This window comes from Grammomys surdaster, unplaced genomic scaffold (assembly GCF_004785775.1).
Source record: "Grammomys surdaster isolate TR1022 unplaced genomic scaffold, NIH_TR_1.0 224, whole genome shotgun sequence".
NCBI lineage: Eukaryota > Metazoa > Chordata > Mammalia > Rodentia > Muridae > Grammomys > Grammomys surdaster.
Window position 1 is genome coordinate 7,541,886 of NW_021604669.1, and position 16,458 is coordinate 7,558,343.

Sequence of the window (16,458 nt, forward strand, 5' to 3'; positions counted from 1 at the left end):
GACATATTAAAGGCCAGAAGCTGCTTTAAGCAGAGCTCTCTTCCTGTGGGACTCCCCCTGTGAGGTTGTCCTCACTGGACATTTCTCTCTCTGAGCGCTCCTCAAACTCAGCCTGCTCATGCCAAGCAGCCCACCATCTCCCTAAACATGCTCCTTTGTTGTATTCTCTCCTGGGCAGTGGCCAGCCCCAGGAGCCACCCTGCATTCCTCCCACTACACCATGTTCAGCACATAGGCCAGGCTTTGAGGTGTCCTGCAGCACTGCTTCTTGCCCTTATCTTTTCCTCGCTGTTGTCCCCTCTGTCCTAGTTCAAAAGTGTAACTATGCATAAATATCCACCATTATCATCTACTCAGATACCACCTGTGTATATCTATTCTCTATCTGCCCATCTATCACCCATCCATTCATTGTAATTATCTATCTACTATCTATCTATCTATCTATCTATCTTCTATCTATCTATCTATCTATCTATCACCTATCTTCTATCTATCTATCTATCTATCATCTATCCATCTATCTTTCTATCTATCTATCTATCTATCTATCTATCTATCTACTATCTATCTATTTAACTATCTATCTTCTATCTATCTATCTTCTATCTATCTTCTATCTATCTATCTATCTTCTATCTCTATATCTATCTATCTATCTATCTATCTATCTATCTTCTATCATTGACCTATCCATCTATCTTATTCCACGTATCTGTTTTTCATCTATTCTATAACCATTTACTCTCCATGCATGCATTCACATATACCCATTGATTTAGCTATCCATCCATCCTTCCACCCACTCATTCATCTTATATCCATCTATCTACTTTCCTTCCCTTCTCCCGCCATTTCTTCTCTATGCATCTATCTACACATCCATAAATTGCTGGTGCAGCACACACCCATCATCTAACTGCTATCTATTCACGCATCTATCCAGGCACCCATAGCCAAACACCTATGTGGCTACCTCTGCAAACACCAGCTGGGTATTTTCCAAATATCTGGCAAACGCACCAAGCTCCAGTAGGCAGTGATGAATAAATCACATCCCTGTCCCCCCTAACAGGACTTCTTATCTGGCTTACCTAGATAAAGTTTCATCTGCTCATATGACCATAGCAATAGAATCCTTGAGTTATCTGAAAGGTCCTAGGCCCTGCCACCTGTGCTTCTTTCTAGGTCCCTACCCACGCCCTGAGATACTTTAATAAAATAATAGAGGATTGCAAATGTCATGCCAGGCTTTTAAACAGGGAGAAACCCATAAGCTAGGCAGGAAAGTTGGTGTCATTTGCATTTTATATGTGGGGAATCTGGGTTCCAGACAGCACTTCTCCAAAGTCATACAACTGTTGGGTTGTGGAGAGGGTAATGGCCTGGGGGCTTGATTTATGAAGGCCTTTAGGAATTTTGGGGCTCTGTGATATGCAGGGACTCCACTGCCCCTGCCCACACTTACCAAAGGCTCTGGTGTCCAGCAGTGCAGTCTGGCGTGGCCTCCTTGCATCATCGTCACACACCCACTGCTCACAGCACTGGCCAGGGACTCTCACGTGCCGGGGCTGGCGGCACCAGAGGCGTGGGGGCCTGGGGCTCAGGCATAGCGGGGTGCAGCCCACCGTGCCATCGATGCAGGTGCAGTTGTACCTGCAGTTGGGCTGGAAGGACTCGCCATTGGTGTAGCGCACGCCGTCCAGGACACAGCCCACACCGACCACCTCTGCAAACACAGGTGGCAGACATGTCAGGCCAGGAGGCAAGGGCTCCGTGCCAAACTACTTCCGGGCAGTTTCCCTCTGCCTAAGATGCCATGCCAAGAAATCACTCATGTGAGGAAAGAGGGCCTGGCCCACGTATCAGCTGACTGTACCCCAAGGACAAAGAGAGGGTCAGATGAAGAGATAAGGCACAACAGGGAGAAAAGGAGAGGGGGTACTGTGAAGGTGCTTTGTGACATCAGGGGACAGCCACTGAAGACCTGGCTGGAGGGTCTAGTACCCTAGTGCTGGAGCTCAGACATTTTTATCCTACAGTGTTCCCAACACTGGCACTGGTGCATGACTGTCCAAAGGAAGAAGGCATACACAGGAAACCAGAACCTAGGAATGAAGTGGGCTGCCTTCCTCAGTACTGACTGTGGAGCTGGGAACCCAATACTGGACAAAACAACAGTGGACTAGTCCTTGAAGATCTCACCATAAAGTAGGGAGATGGTCCAGTGATATTTGACAGTGATAGCCACTAGTGATAAGTGTTGGAAGATAAGGAAACAGGGAGGGGATGTTGGGTGTACACGTGGCTGGAGACTGAGAGCAAGTGGACCAGGAAGATCCTATGGATGTGAGAGGACTTCCTTCCGCAAAGACTAGAAAGAGAGGAAGGCAGCCCAGGTGCTGATGACATTCTTCCTTCTAAGGAGGACAGCTATAGGTGTAAGAGCCTGATGGTGGAACAGGCTTGGGAGATTGGGGTGGAGGGCAGGAAGGGAGAAAGAAAAGGGTGTGTGTTGGGAAAGATCAGATGCAGCTTCCTTTTGTCTCAGAGAAAGATGCAGAACTGTCAGTGTCTAGAATTCTTCTAGGCACAAGTAGGTGTTCAATAAGTAACTTGAATGAATGAGATGAATTATATATTTCACAAGAAAACTTGTACTAAGTACACAATAGGTAGGAAAGGGCCACAAGACGACACCTCAGTGACCCAAGCAGAGTTTGGTGGCTTCTCAAACCAAAGCAATGAGAAAGCTCAGCTTCCAGACACATTTACAAAGACTCTCAGGAGTCAAGGAAGACTTCCAGCACTCTGTACTCTGTCCCAGAAAATGAGATCTTCCATCATCTCTGGAGGAGCTGAAATTGGGATTGAAGTCTTCATTAGACATGAGATATGACTATGTAGTTGGTTATGCAAGCTGGCCTCCTGTGGCTTGCCTAACCACTGGGTCAGATTTTAACCTTGGTGCTTGCTATGTGCTCCTTGGAGCTAGCATCTGCAACTGTAGGCAGAGGGTCCTGAGACAGCAAGAATGCCCACAGAGGAGGGGCAGTTAAGAATCTACTGATTGCAGAACTCTGTCCTGTCTCTGGGATTGGTGGGGGTGGTAGCTGTCAGTAAGCATCAAGATACCAGCCAAGAGTAAAGACTGTGTTTCATGGCACATTTTTTTGTGAGGAAACACATTGTTGCTTCCATTGCTGTGTCTAGCAAAACAGTCTCAGCAAGGTGACATTGGTGTGCAAGCTGGCCAATGAACAGCATTCTCAGGGTGTGTACATCTATCTCTCCGTTGCCACCATTTTCAGAATAGCCAGGAAGCAGGTGCTGGCAAACGTTGACACAGCTTCTGGTCCATGATCTCACCCAGGTCTCCAATGATGACTTCATCAGGAGAACTTTGTTTACTTCACAGGGATAGGAGAGGTCTGGGAGAGGAGAGGAAGGGATTCACTGGCTCAAAGAGCTGGTGAATGACAGAGTGGAAACAGCAAACTCACAGCCTCCTTCCTTCTACCTGACACCAAAAGAAGAGGGAGATGAGAGGAGAGGAAGGAAGATGATCAGGAAGAGGAAACAGGAAGCAGGATGTGAGGAGACCCTTGAATCTTGCATCCTGGGTCATCTTACCACTCCCTCAAATGTCAGGAAGATGTATATGTGCATATGTGTACATGTGAATGTGCATACACATATACTAGTTTGTATATGTATTTGCTTACATAGACATGTGTTTATGTTGTGTAGACAGATATGTGCATGAGGATATAAATCAATCTCTCTCTCTCTCTCTCTCTCTCTCTCTCTCTCTCTCTCTCTCTCTTTATGTGTGTGTGTGTGTGTTTGTGGTGAGAAGACTGAAGCTTATGTTCTGCCCTCATCCATAAAGACATCAGTCCTGGGCTCTGTAGTCAATGGCAAAGCAATCCATCCTTCCTTCCATCAGTTTACAGAAACTCACAGAGCAATCTGTAAAAATGCTGATACCCAGGCTACATAGCAGGAGACAGGCCTAGATGCTGAGGCACTGCTTTCCTCAGTGTTGGTATTCTTTAAAGCCTTCTATACGAGTCTAGTGAGCAACCAAAGTCAAGTACTATTGCGCTTGGAAATGCCATCTTTGTAGACTGGTTAATGTGGACACATGGGCAGCTGATGAAACTGACCTACATAGAGCCAGGGGAGATCAGGACTGTGATGACCATGCATTATCCATCAGCAGAGGTGGAGCCCCTCTTTGTGCACATAGAGCCTTTCTACTTTCCCAGGGGACTGGTCTTGGGTGAAGGGGAAGCCACCAGTGCCTCTCTAACCTCATTTGAAAATTCAGGTAAGACCTAGCCAGCCTTCTTATAGTTAAAAGACTTGCAACCACCAAGCCACCATGCTCCTTTACTGGGACCTTCATGCCCCTCACCATCTGTGGCCTTGTGGGAGTAGGACTATGACTTGTGTCCTATAACCCTCACCTTCATATTATTCTGAGTCAGAGGGCAGATGGGTGGATAGAGGCACACACATGCCTGGACCACTGGCCTCCACTAAGTTCCTACTATATCTAAGCATGAGGCGTGACTTCCCACAGGGGTCCCCACTTTTCATCACGTTACCCTTATTGAGGACTCTGAGGTTTAAAAGGGTTGGACTCCAGCTCAGGTTTTCTAACCCCAAGCATCATGCTACAGTTTCCTTTCCCTCCTTTAGCAAGCGAGGTAGGGAGGTCCTGGAATGAGACCTCCCCATATGGATGATTGTGGTGAACAGGGCTGAGATGATTTCCAGCAAAAGCCACAGTCAGCATGGCCCTGTGTACCCCTCCCTGCTCAAGGCTGATTTAATGAAGATCCTCAGGTAAGTGGTCCAAGGCCGGTTGCAGCAAGAAGCAGAGCAGAGATTGAAACCCCAAGCCCCTCAGCCTGTAAACACTATGTTCCCTTTGCCAGACCTTTTTGCCCTGGTGCCTGTTCAAGCTCCATTAGGGCAGTGTTTGGGCAATTGAAATAGTGGAACTTTTTGAAGTTGAGGGCACTGTGCCCATCCCTGTGTTTAGGACACACTTTTTAAAAGTTTCTTTGAATGTAGCTCTGGTGTTTACTGATCATACACAAGCCTAGATTCCTCCTGACAGCTGAGCAGACTAGGCAAGACTAGACTCACTGTTCTACTTGGCCTCGGTGGCCCAGGATGGTGACCATGGACTGCCAAAGCTGGCATTTACTGGTTTGCCAACGGCTCTTCTGAGTTCCCTGGGCCCTGTGTGGCAACATCTCATGGCTCGTTTTTCACTTGCCTTGTCTTGGCCTAATTCTCTGCAGACAGGTTTAGCTCATCCTAAGGGCCATCCGCTAGCTAAGCTGATCACGTGATGACTGGCTGGGTGCATGAGACGCTCTGTTTTCTTGGGTCTCACAGCCTCTCTATGCTTCCACGCATTGCTTTGTTTCTTACATTTGCGCTACATGAATTCTGACATTAGGTCATATTTCTGGGGAAATGCTTAGGGGACACAAGTGAATTTTGTATATATGTGCATATATTTACATAGGATACAGATGACACACACAAATACCTCTCCTCCCCCCTCTCTCTATATACACATATATATATTTATATATACATATACACACATACACACACACACACACACATATGTATATATATGGAGAGAGAGAGAGAGAGAGAGAGAGAGAGAGAGAGAGAGAATTTGTGTGTGCATGTGTGTACATAATGCACCTGATATGTGTCTGTGTGAGTGCTGTGGTGAGGCTCATGGGTAAGACAGTACCTGGATGAAAGAGTCAAGTGTTAGAGTTGGAGATGGGTATCCCTCTCTGGACAAACCATTTGGAACTTAACAATAGGTGGGAATATTTCAAGCCCTGTAACTCTTGTTTTCCTCTATTTATTTCAAGGTCTATAAACCCGCATGACCAGGGAACTCATGCCCAATACCTAAACCTACTGAATCCTTCCTTAGATGGTGGGTGTTTTATCTTTCCTAAATAAATGGAAAGGAAATTCATCGAATTTCAGGGAGCTAAGGGATTAGAGTGGTTTGATGTGAGACCTGCAGTTGGAAACTGTGAGGGTGAGGTGGGGGTGGGGGTGCGCAGGAAAGAAAATCTCTGGATCCATGACACAATGTCTATGGCATATAAGATCTCATTATGGCTTTGGAGATTAGTGTAATCACAGTGAACTGAGTTCCCTTTCAAATGACCTCAAAGTCCCCGCTAGCAGGAAGAGGAGTTATGAGTTGGTCTCCTTGTCTTACGTGCCTTGTCTTGTGAGGGATTCCGCACAGGGAAGGTGGCTATATCTCCCTGGGTTATGGAAGAGGATAGATAACTGTTTATAATATCTCTTAGCACAGCAAGCAGAGATTATCTGTGACTCGGGGGGTTTATTTAAACAGGTCTGGGCTAATGCTCAGGAAACACATTTTAATCCACACATAGTGTAATTACACACAGGTTATGTGGCAAGTCTTCTTTGAAGGTGTTTTGTAGCATTAAAAAAAAATTCCACCAAGAGGACAAAATCATGGAGGATAGGGGAAGTAGGGGCATTTATTTGAAAAGCCAAAGATGTAAATCTAAATGAATGAAAAAAGAAAAGAATAAAGAACAGGAAAGGTCATAAAAGAGGGAGGAGGCTCAGATATGGTTTACTGATTTGGATTTGTGTGCACAAACTTCATCAACAACCCTGCATGAGAATCTAAGGTGTTAGGTAGGACTAGGGACTGTATTATATATTAACAGATATTAGAGATACATGGATCAATAATTATGGAGGAGTCCTGACTGAATACTTGTAGGGGAGGAGTTTCTGTATTTACAAGATATGGAGGAACATTTCAGAAGATAGACTGTCATGTCATAGGGCAAGCCGTTGTTCATTGTCATGTTGGCTCGCACTACTTGGCCAGGCAATGCTCAGAGGATTCAGACTAAATAAATAGAATAAATAAATAGGAGGTAGTGAACTCCCAGAAACACAGTCTTTATAAACAGCAAGAACAGCAGACATAGGATGGATCCTGTAAAGAATAAACAACAACAGTCTTCCTCCAAACACAAGGATCCAAATTAAAGAGAACAAAGGCAGTTAGAAGCACCAGGAGGAGCAGATGGTACTATGAAAAGTGGCAATTCAAACATGTATATTACTCAAGCTGTAGTGAACGCAGTCAGTACATAAAAAATATTCACGATTATGTAGCCAAAAATCAGGACAAGGACATTTGGAAGATAACAAAGGTATCTGATGACAACGGGGAGCTAATCCTTCAACTATCCTATAGGAATAGTAATAAGTGACCTAAAATTAATATAGCAAGCTATAGTATAGTATAGTACAACATAGGTAAAATCTCGCAGAAGACATTACTCTGTAGTGATACCTATAACAATAAAGGGCCAACAAGTTAAAAGTAATGGTAGTAACTGGAAAAGCAGGGTTGCTGGGAAATGGTGTAGGCTGCTGGTTTTGTTATTTCATGGTCAATGGCTTTTCTTAAGCGAATATATATATATATATATATAAATTTAAAGGACCATTAAAGTGTTTGAAATATGGCAGTGACTCCACATCATCTGAGAGGCCACTGGAAATCTACTGAAGAGTCTTATCTACCAAGAGAATGGAACCAAGCTTGAGTATTTCTTGGCAGAATCTCCTTCCCCAGGGAAATGTCTCTAATAGGAAGAGACCGAGACATAACGTCTTAGGGATAAGAAGAACGCAGTTATTTCTCTCTTCCCAGAATGATCCATACTGTGGCCTCTAACAATGGATTGGTTGGAATATGGTTCCTGGGCAGCTGAAGAAGGACTGTGGGTGGTCATGAGCCAGAGATAAGGTGTGGGGGCAGTTGGAAGGTATGGAGTCTCTCACTTACGTGCACACACTCCTATTGCGTACCTCGGGCGGTCCCCACTGTAATCGCAGTAGAGGCCCCGGTGTGGGTCACAGATGGCAGCCTCTGTGCAGTTGTCCCCGAGCTGCTGGGCACAAATCTTACAGCACTCACAGCCATCTGTGATTAGGCTGACGCCCAGTGGGCACCGAGGTGGGGACTGTGGGCACTCACATGGCCACTTGCAGAACTCGGGGCGTGTGGTGGTTTCCTCCAGTGGGGCTGGGGTGAAGATCATGGTTGTGGGGGTTGGAGAGAGGGGCTGTGGAGGAAGGGCAGAGGTGAAAAGAGGCTGTTGAGTCAGTCCAGAGTTTCCAAGCCCAAATATCTGTAACTGCCTTTCCACCTTCATTGTGTTTAGAAGATTTCACAATTATTGACTTTCACATGACCAACAGACAAACATCGATTTTCTTTCAATAAAGCCAGTAAGATTAAGGAGCTCAAAGTTCAGAGAACTCAGAACAATTCCCAGCCAGTAAAGTACTGGGGCTCTAGCATCTACCTCAGCCCACCTTGGCTTCCTTCTTTCCTTGGTGTCTCTATGGTCCTAATCGTATGTGTGGTGGCACTGAGTTACAGAAGAGGAGAGCCCTGAATTTGGGCTGTGCAGACTTCAAACTCTTCCTTCACAGAGTCTTCTGTGTCTGGGGAATTCAGATGGCTGTTTGTGTGTGTGTGTGTGTGTGTGTGTGTGTGTGTGTGTGTGTGTGTGGTGTGTATCTAGGCCAGAAGACATCCTTCGCTGTTTCTATCAATGCTACAGACCTTGTTTGCTTTGTTTTTTGTGTCTAAGTACAGATCTTCGAAGATGCCTGTATCTCTGTAACCTGTGCACATCCCAATATGCGTGACTGCCTTCCTGACCCCATCTGAGTTCTTCACCCTGCACTAGAGAAATTCCCTGAGTCCCTTCATTCCTTCTGGGCTATTTCAGCCATTAAATATATGTTCTTAGAGCTAGCATGTAGCCTTCTCTACAGTTTGGACACTTGAAGATGAAATTGAGATGGTTCTGTACATAAAGCTTATGCAACATACAGGGGAAACAAGCATTAGAGGTTGTGAATCATAGCATAAGGCTCTGGGTCCTGTGAAAAGTGCAAAGAAGCTCTCTGGGGTTGAGGGCAGGAATAGCTCCGGCTAAAAAGGACCAGATATGAGCTGCTGCATTAGTCTGACCTGCATGTCCTGGTCCTGGAACATCACCAGTACATAGATACTGATGCAAAGAAAAAAAAAGGCCTAGAAGCTTACAGGGTGACTCTGGTCAGCCTGTGTTGCCCATAGCCTTGATTTCAGACTGACACATCACTTCCAGGATTAATTTAGGGCCCATCCTGGTGCATCCTTTCCTTGCTTCAGGGCATCTTCCCTATGTCTGAGGTAAATTTCCCTGCTCTCTATAACCTGTTAAGACACTCTGAGCCCTCAATACTAGATGCTTGCAGTGTGCATGGAGTGACAGTCTGCCTTGTTAGGGACAGACACAGTGACTTTTCTGTTAGGGTTTTGTTTCTCTCTCTGCCCCAATATAATACACTGCACCATGCACAGAGGGGTTCTCTAGGTATTAACTTACAGAAGGATGAAAGTGCTGTGATATTACCTGACATCGTACTCTGAATCAATCTCTCCTCTCAGGATTAAGCTTGGGAGTCAAGAAGAATACACAGAGTCTGAGAGGGTTAGATGGGGCACTTCTAAGTGGGTTTGGAAACACATTCCAACCCTTCTGAAGTCTGGGTACAAGAGCTGCTATGTGGAAAAAGGTCTACTGGGTATGGAAACACAAGGGTTTAGCATATGAGGGAAACTTAGAGCACACCTCCCCAAGCCTGTCCCACTCATTGGAACAGCTATAAGCTGGTGCACCATACTATGAGAACACCACCAGCCTTTTCCCTTCATTCCAAATAAGCAACCTCATCTTGGTAGGCAGCCTTGTTTCTTGGTACCTGCCTAGAGTTCCTCAGGCATCTGGGTAAGGAAGGCTACCCTGACAGTGTCTTGGAGCAAGTCTTAGCTATTGGTGCCATCTAGCGGTATCAAGGCTTCCAGCTATCCCAAGCAGGAAGCACAGTGCTGTCCCTCTTCATCCCCGGTTCCTCCAGGATTTGATGTCCAGTTGCCTGATTCCTGATGTCTTGCCCAGCTTTAATATCCAAGATGCATGACTACAGACTCCCAGTAACAACCCTCGGTTACATACAGAGACACACAGATAGCTGTCTGGGAATTTTTGCCCCTGAAGAAAGACTTTTCAGGTGGAGAAATGCACACCAGCTCTTTGGCTAATGAGTCCGCAGATACTTTTGGAACACCTACTGTGTGCTAGGCTCTGTGATGGGTTGAAGGAAGCAGCATTTCATAGAGTCGCTCCCCTCACTAACATAACCAGTGGTGATGTGTACATGATAATTGTAACCAAGGTGATCAATGCTACAGTGACGTCACTTACTCATCTCGTTTGCTCAACACAGCTCTAGCTTTTACTTTGTGCTGGGTGCTGAGGACACGATTCGGGGATGCAAACAGACATACCCGACTTCAGGAGTAGAGAGAAAGAATGTAGTAGATGTACACAGTGGGGTCAACTTCTCCTAGGAGGTAGCAAAGCTGTAGAAACCACGATGGAAGAGCAAGAATGGACCCAGCGTAAGGAAGGAGGGTAGGGGACTAAGTACATGGAGCAGCAGACACACACAATGCAAAGTAGGTGGCGTGTGGTGTCCTGGATGCAGGAGCATGTGTGCAAATCAGAGTGGGTGTGAAGAGGCAGAGGCTGGCTGCTGATGCCTACAGAGGGCATTGGCCACGAGTACTCCTGAATGCCTCACTCACTGAGAGATTTTAGCAGGAGATGCTCGGGGAAGATCTGGGCTTGGAATAAATCACAGCGTGCCCTTGTGCCAAGCCTTTGTTTATCATCATTCCTGTGTCATGAGGCTTTTCTATCTGGGGCTCAGCTTTCTCCTTGGCAAGAGGCATTCTTACTCACCCACAAGGGAACAGCTTCATGCTAGTCTCCAGTTACTTGGTCTGTCTATTGAGGGCTACCAGCCGGAGGACACTTGAGACTAACCTAGCAAAGGTCTCAGACTACCTCATCTTCTGCATGGAGGTGGGCATATTATTTGTATTTTATAGATCAGTGAGATGACTAGAGTAGTACCTAACTTTCTTTGAATGTGGATTAGAACTCAAACTTGTTGGATTTAGTATTTTTTCCATGATGGAACATGGAGGGAGAATTTCTTGATGGAAGAAACTAGTTAAGAGGCACTCAAGAACCATTTGGGGAGGCAACCAAGAGGCACCCAGAGGCTGGTGAAATGGCCCAGCCAGTAAAAACCTGATAAACTGAACTCCACCCCCTGGAATCCATGTTTAAAGGACAGACGTGGCAGCATGCAGTTCTAATCCCATAAGTCCTACAGTGCGATGGATGGAGGAGAGAGGAGGTTCGCTCTGACGCTGTGGAGCAGACATGACCAGAGTCATCTGACTCAACAAGGTTGAAGGAGAGAACTAACTCCTGAAAGCTGTCTTCTTGCCCCACCTACACTGATACTGAATAAGAAGGAACAAAGTATTAAAAAAATAGTAGCTGCAGTTATGGTGACAGAGATCAGGCTTCACAAAGATGGGCACACAGTACGTGTCAATAAGCCCCTATCAGCAGAAGTGATGAGTTAATATCCATATCCTTAACTGAACTTTGAACTCTTAAGGACAGGATTACCTACCTGCCACTCCCCCCCTTTTTTTGTGGTGTGAATAAACACACAAGTCCTTGAGATCTCTACAGCTAATACTTATGGAGGGTTCCTTGCTGCGTATGAATACACACCAGTTCATAAATTGTCTAACATACTATAAAGTGAGACTGCTGATCTTCGTCAGAGTGGTGAGGAACTGGGCCCTCAGAAAGTCTAAGTGACCCGAGAAGGCCTGTAGAAAGTCATCTAGGAAGTCAGGGATGGGACCAAGATCCTCTCTGCCCAAAGCTCTAGAAAAATTTGTTTTATATGATAATAATAATAATAACAACAATAATAAGTGTATATATGTGTATATCTGTGTGTCAGTGCAACTGTGTGTATTCTATGTGTGTTCACATGCCCATAGAGACCACAAGAAGATATCAGATCCCTTGGAGTTAGAGTCATGGGGGGTCATGAACTGCTGGTCACAGATTCTGGGAACCAAACTCTGGTTCTCTGGAAGAGAAGCAAGTGCCTATAATTGCGGAGCCAATTCTCTAGCACCTTCTCTAAAGCTTTAAAGCAATTAACTCATCTGCTTTTTGCAATAAATCTGCTTATTTGCAATAAGCTCATGGGGAGAACTTCTCCGGGGGCCTATGATGGCCAAATAGAGCAAGACTTGGTAAGCCTTGGACTCAGAATACATATAGCAAGTCTATCCACATGCCCGTGGAAGCAACAAGCATGCAGGCAAGGCCAATAGCTGGCAAAACTTAACTTTTCAAGATCTGGGATCATGGCCTGGTGCAAGGGAGGATGGGAAGAATCTCCCTGTGACCCAAAGGGAGGAGCAAGCCCCTTGTGCACTTTAAGGTATCATTGAATTTCCCAGAAGCACCTTGCTTCATAGGGACATTGTCCTAGGGCCTTAAGATCCTTTTTCTGCACCCATACTTTTCTTGGGATTCTGTCTTTACTATTCCTACATGAGCCCTGCCCAATTTTCAGAGAGCCCTGGTTGTCACCCTCTTACACATCACAAACAGCCAATGCACTTACCCCAAAGTAGGCAGATGCATCTGTACAGACACAGTACTCTGGGACCCTGTTGTACTCTTAAGAACAAAGAAAGGAAAAAATAAACCAGAGAATTGGTAAGGAGAATGCTAACTAGGAAGGACTGAGAAAGGAAAAGAGAGAGAAGAAAAAAAAAAGACTCGATCTTTCCGAGTTGAAGTTGTTCACATAAAAGTCCTTTTACAATGTGCTTCTGGCACTAGACCCTGCAGATGCCACAGTGTTAATAGGATGACAAGAAGAAAGTGGCATGCCCAGGATGTCTCCCAAACCGCATGCACAGTCCACACTCAGTCATAGCTGGCCTGCCCAGCTCCATGGCTGCAGGCCTGCCTGTCTGCCCCTGCTCTCTCTGAGATCTTCTCCACTCCCTCCAGAAGCAAAACCCAGCAGAACTCCCTGGACTTTCTTCTCCATCAGAATCACTTTGACAGAGTGTATTGATGCCTATCACTGTCTCCAGAGAGCCAAACTTAGGCTGCTGGAGGGGATACTGGGCATCAACACTCTTCTAGATAGTTCTGAAGGCAGCAACCACCAACACACTGACTTGATCCCACTTGGACTCCGGATTCTTCTAGACAGGGCTGAGTTGGCCTGTAGTGCTTGTGATTCTTAAGAGGGTAGGAACAATGGCTTGAGAACACGGGATAGAGGATAGACACAGAACAGAGCCTTGGATCATTTTCCTGCTTTAACTTTCTTCACACATAGTATGAAGTATCTCAAAGTGCCCTACACAGAGCCAGCAGACATGGCTTTGGGGTGTATATCTTTCTTTTACCCCTCAGAACAAAATGTTGTTAAGTGATGATTTGAAATTCATCTTAGCCCTTTAGAGTTTGTTAAGGTGCTTGAAAACAGAGAAGAAGGAAGGCATAGCTTGGTAGCAATGTCCCTAGGAGTCCCATATTTCTGGACAAAGGGAACAGTGGGTAGCCAGGGTAAAAGTACTTTTTGATCCCTGCTGTCAAACTTACACGAATTCTAAAGCTGATTGAAACTGAGAAGGAAAGGCCATCACCGTAGGGAAGCCTACATGTGCTCATACCAGCCTGCATACGCATCTGTAGGATGCTGTTTACAGGCGAGCAACGGCTAAGGCCGGGGCACTTATGGTCCAGCACTCTAGATGGACTCAGAAACTAAGTGATCCTTTGGGCTTCCATAAAATGGTATCACTCCATTATTATTAAAAAGGTGCTCAATAGAGACATAGGATCAGAAAATAGCACCCAGCCTAGGTGGAGAGGAGTCTACTGGGGTCCTAGTGATAAGAGAGACATGCTAGTGTCTTTTTTCTGAGGGCATGAACAGTCCAGTGTTGAGAGGGCACAGGGAAGTGGGGGGATCTCATGTGACAGCCTCTCACCCTTACCACTGCCAAGGCTGGGTACTAGGGACTGTCATTTTATCTAAACTCTCCTCCTCATTTTGGAAAGGGTGGTAGTGGCGTGCCCCTTTGTCAACTTGATGAGAGGCATTAGTGTTATCCCCATACTGAGTGGAAGAAACAAAGGCTCAGAGAGCTGAAGGTCTCACTGCCCACCAGTCCCATGTGACTCTGGTGTCCCTCCACAGTGGTTTCCACATCTACCCGTGTTCATTCATTCGTGCTCCCATCTTCCCACCATACCTATGCACTAAGCCTCTACTGGGTGGTGGGACCAGGTGGTCCCTTAGGAGACAAGCAGGATTGTATCACAAAAGTCCCTAGAAGAGGAGAGAATGACTGGATCCAGCAAGGGGAAATCACCTGAGTGCCCACAGCTGTGAGAACACACTTGAGCAATGCTCAGGGAACAGCAGTGAGTAGTGGGTGCGGAGAGCCTGGCTGAAGCCTTTGGGTGACTGTGCTGAGATGCTCCACCAGAGGTCAGTGTCGAGGCAGAAATGGTAAATCACACTCTAAGGTCTGAGGATGTTGGGGAGTCTCCAGGCCTAGAAGCAGCAGCTGAAATGAGAGGCTTTGTGGGAGACAGGAGACAGGGTAGGTCTGGGCCCAGGCTGTGGCATGCACCACAGGAATCTGTGGGTCCCAATGCTTTGTTGCCATATTTCTGGTGCAAAGGTTCATGCCATGGAGGGTGCCACTTTTTCAGTGCGCCCTGGAAGTTTCTGGACATCAGGTCCTCTAGACCATTGTGTGGAAGGATTTTGGCTCCAAGCCTTGCAGTCTTGGGCCAGGCATGAGTGGGAGGCCTTTTCACCTCCCAACAGAGCCTTGGACCCCCAGGCTTCATTCAAGAGGGTTTTCAGGCAGTGAAGTTGCCCCAAGTTTTCATTCCAGCTGACTAGAAGGTAAGAACAGGGACTGTGGAAGATGGCAGCTTTCTTTCCATCAATCTTACACACTGCATTTCGGGAGCCACTGGTTGGACAAGGCAATCTTGTGTGGAAAGGATAAAAGGGGCAGGAGTTGATCTTTCCAAACTATAAGCACTAATTTAATCTTTCCTCAAATGTACAAAGAGGCAAGGCAAGGTGGACAGGACTGTGATCCTAGCCACTGAGAGGCAGAGATAGAAGGATCATGAGTTCTAGGCTAGCCTGGAATTACTATCAGTACCCCATCTGAAAAGGAAAGGACAATGTACTTAAAGCCTCTGTTAACCTCCGGGTACAATAATACGTGATCAGTACCTGCTCTAGGCCCTTTCTACTGAGAAGACAAGAGTGGAAAAAAGACCAAGGGTTGGAATTATGGCAGCCACATCCTGGTGACACCTATCTCAGGGTTTCTATGTAGGGACCAGAAGTGGTTTTAGCACTTCTGGAGAATTTTAAGAAAATCTCAAGAAAGCAGGGTACATGAGTTTAATCCCTGCACTTGGGAGGCAGAGGGAGGTGGATCTCTGAGTTGGAGGCCAGCCTGGTCTACAGAGTGGTACCAGGACAGCCAGGGCTACACAGAGAAACTCTATCTCGAAAAATCCAAAATAATATTAATGTTACTGTCTTAGTCAGGGTTTCTATTCCTGCACAAACATCATGACCAAGAAGCAAGTTGGGGGGGAAGGAGTTTATTCAGCTTACACTTCCACATTGCTGTTCATTACCACAGGAAGTCAGGACTGGAACTCAAGCAGGTCAGGAAGCAGGAGCTGATGCAGAGGCCATGGAGGGATGTTACTTTCTGGCTTGCTTCCCCTGGCTTGCTCAGCTTGCTTTCTTATAGAACTTAGGACTACCAGCCCAGGGATGAAACCACCCACAGTGGGCCCTTCCCCCTTAATCACTAACTGAGAAAATGCCTTACAGCTGGATCTCATGGAGGCATTTTTTCAAGGGAGGCTCCTTTCTCTGTGGTAACTCCAGCTTGTGTCAAATTGACACATAAACCAGACAGTGCAATTATAAAAAACCTCTGTCATCCTTCATATTTCTTTCTATTTATCTGCCTATCTATAATCCACATTACATAACATGCAACATATACTGTATTACGTATAATCAGAGATTTTATAATGAATATATATAGACATACATTTTACATGATATAATTAAATTATATGTGCTTACATTAAATATATAATATGTAATTTAACATATATAAACTTGAAATGTGATGATTGTGAGACAAATATTCAAGTGAGAATTTAATCTCATAAAGTTGGGACAATGACACTGTCCCCCCATCACCAGCCTTCATCGTTACTTGTACTTTGTTGTTGACCTTGTTTCTTTTTTTGTTGTCTATACACACACACACACACACACACACACACACACACACACACACACACA

At 45.7% G+C, this 16,458-nt stretch overlaps 1 protein-coding gene across 1 annotated transcript in view; it reads right to left on the minus strand.

Moving 5' to 3' along the window:
- Ccn4 (cellular communication network factor 4) overlaps window positions 1-16,458 on the minus strand; it is a 29,422-nt gene that overhangs the window by 5,705 nt on the left and 7,259 nt on the right. The window contains exons 2-3 of the mRNA XM_028773295.1: window positions 7,907-8,186; window positions 1,469-1,729 (exon numbers count right to left, since the gene is read on the minus strand). Of these exons, the coding sequence (XP_028629128.1) occupies window positions 1,469-1,729; window positions 7,907-8,186 (541 nt within the window). The remainder of the gene's footprint in view (window positions 1-1,468; window positions 1,730-7,906; window positions 8,187-16,458) is intronic.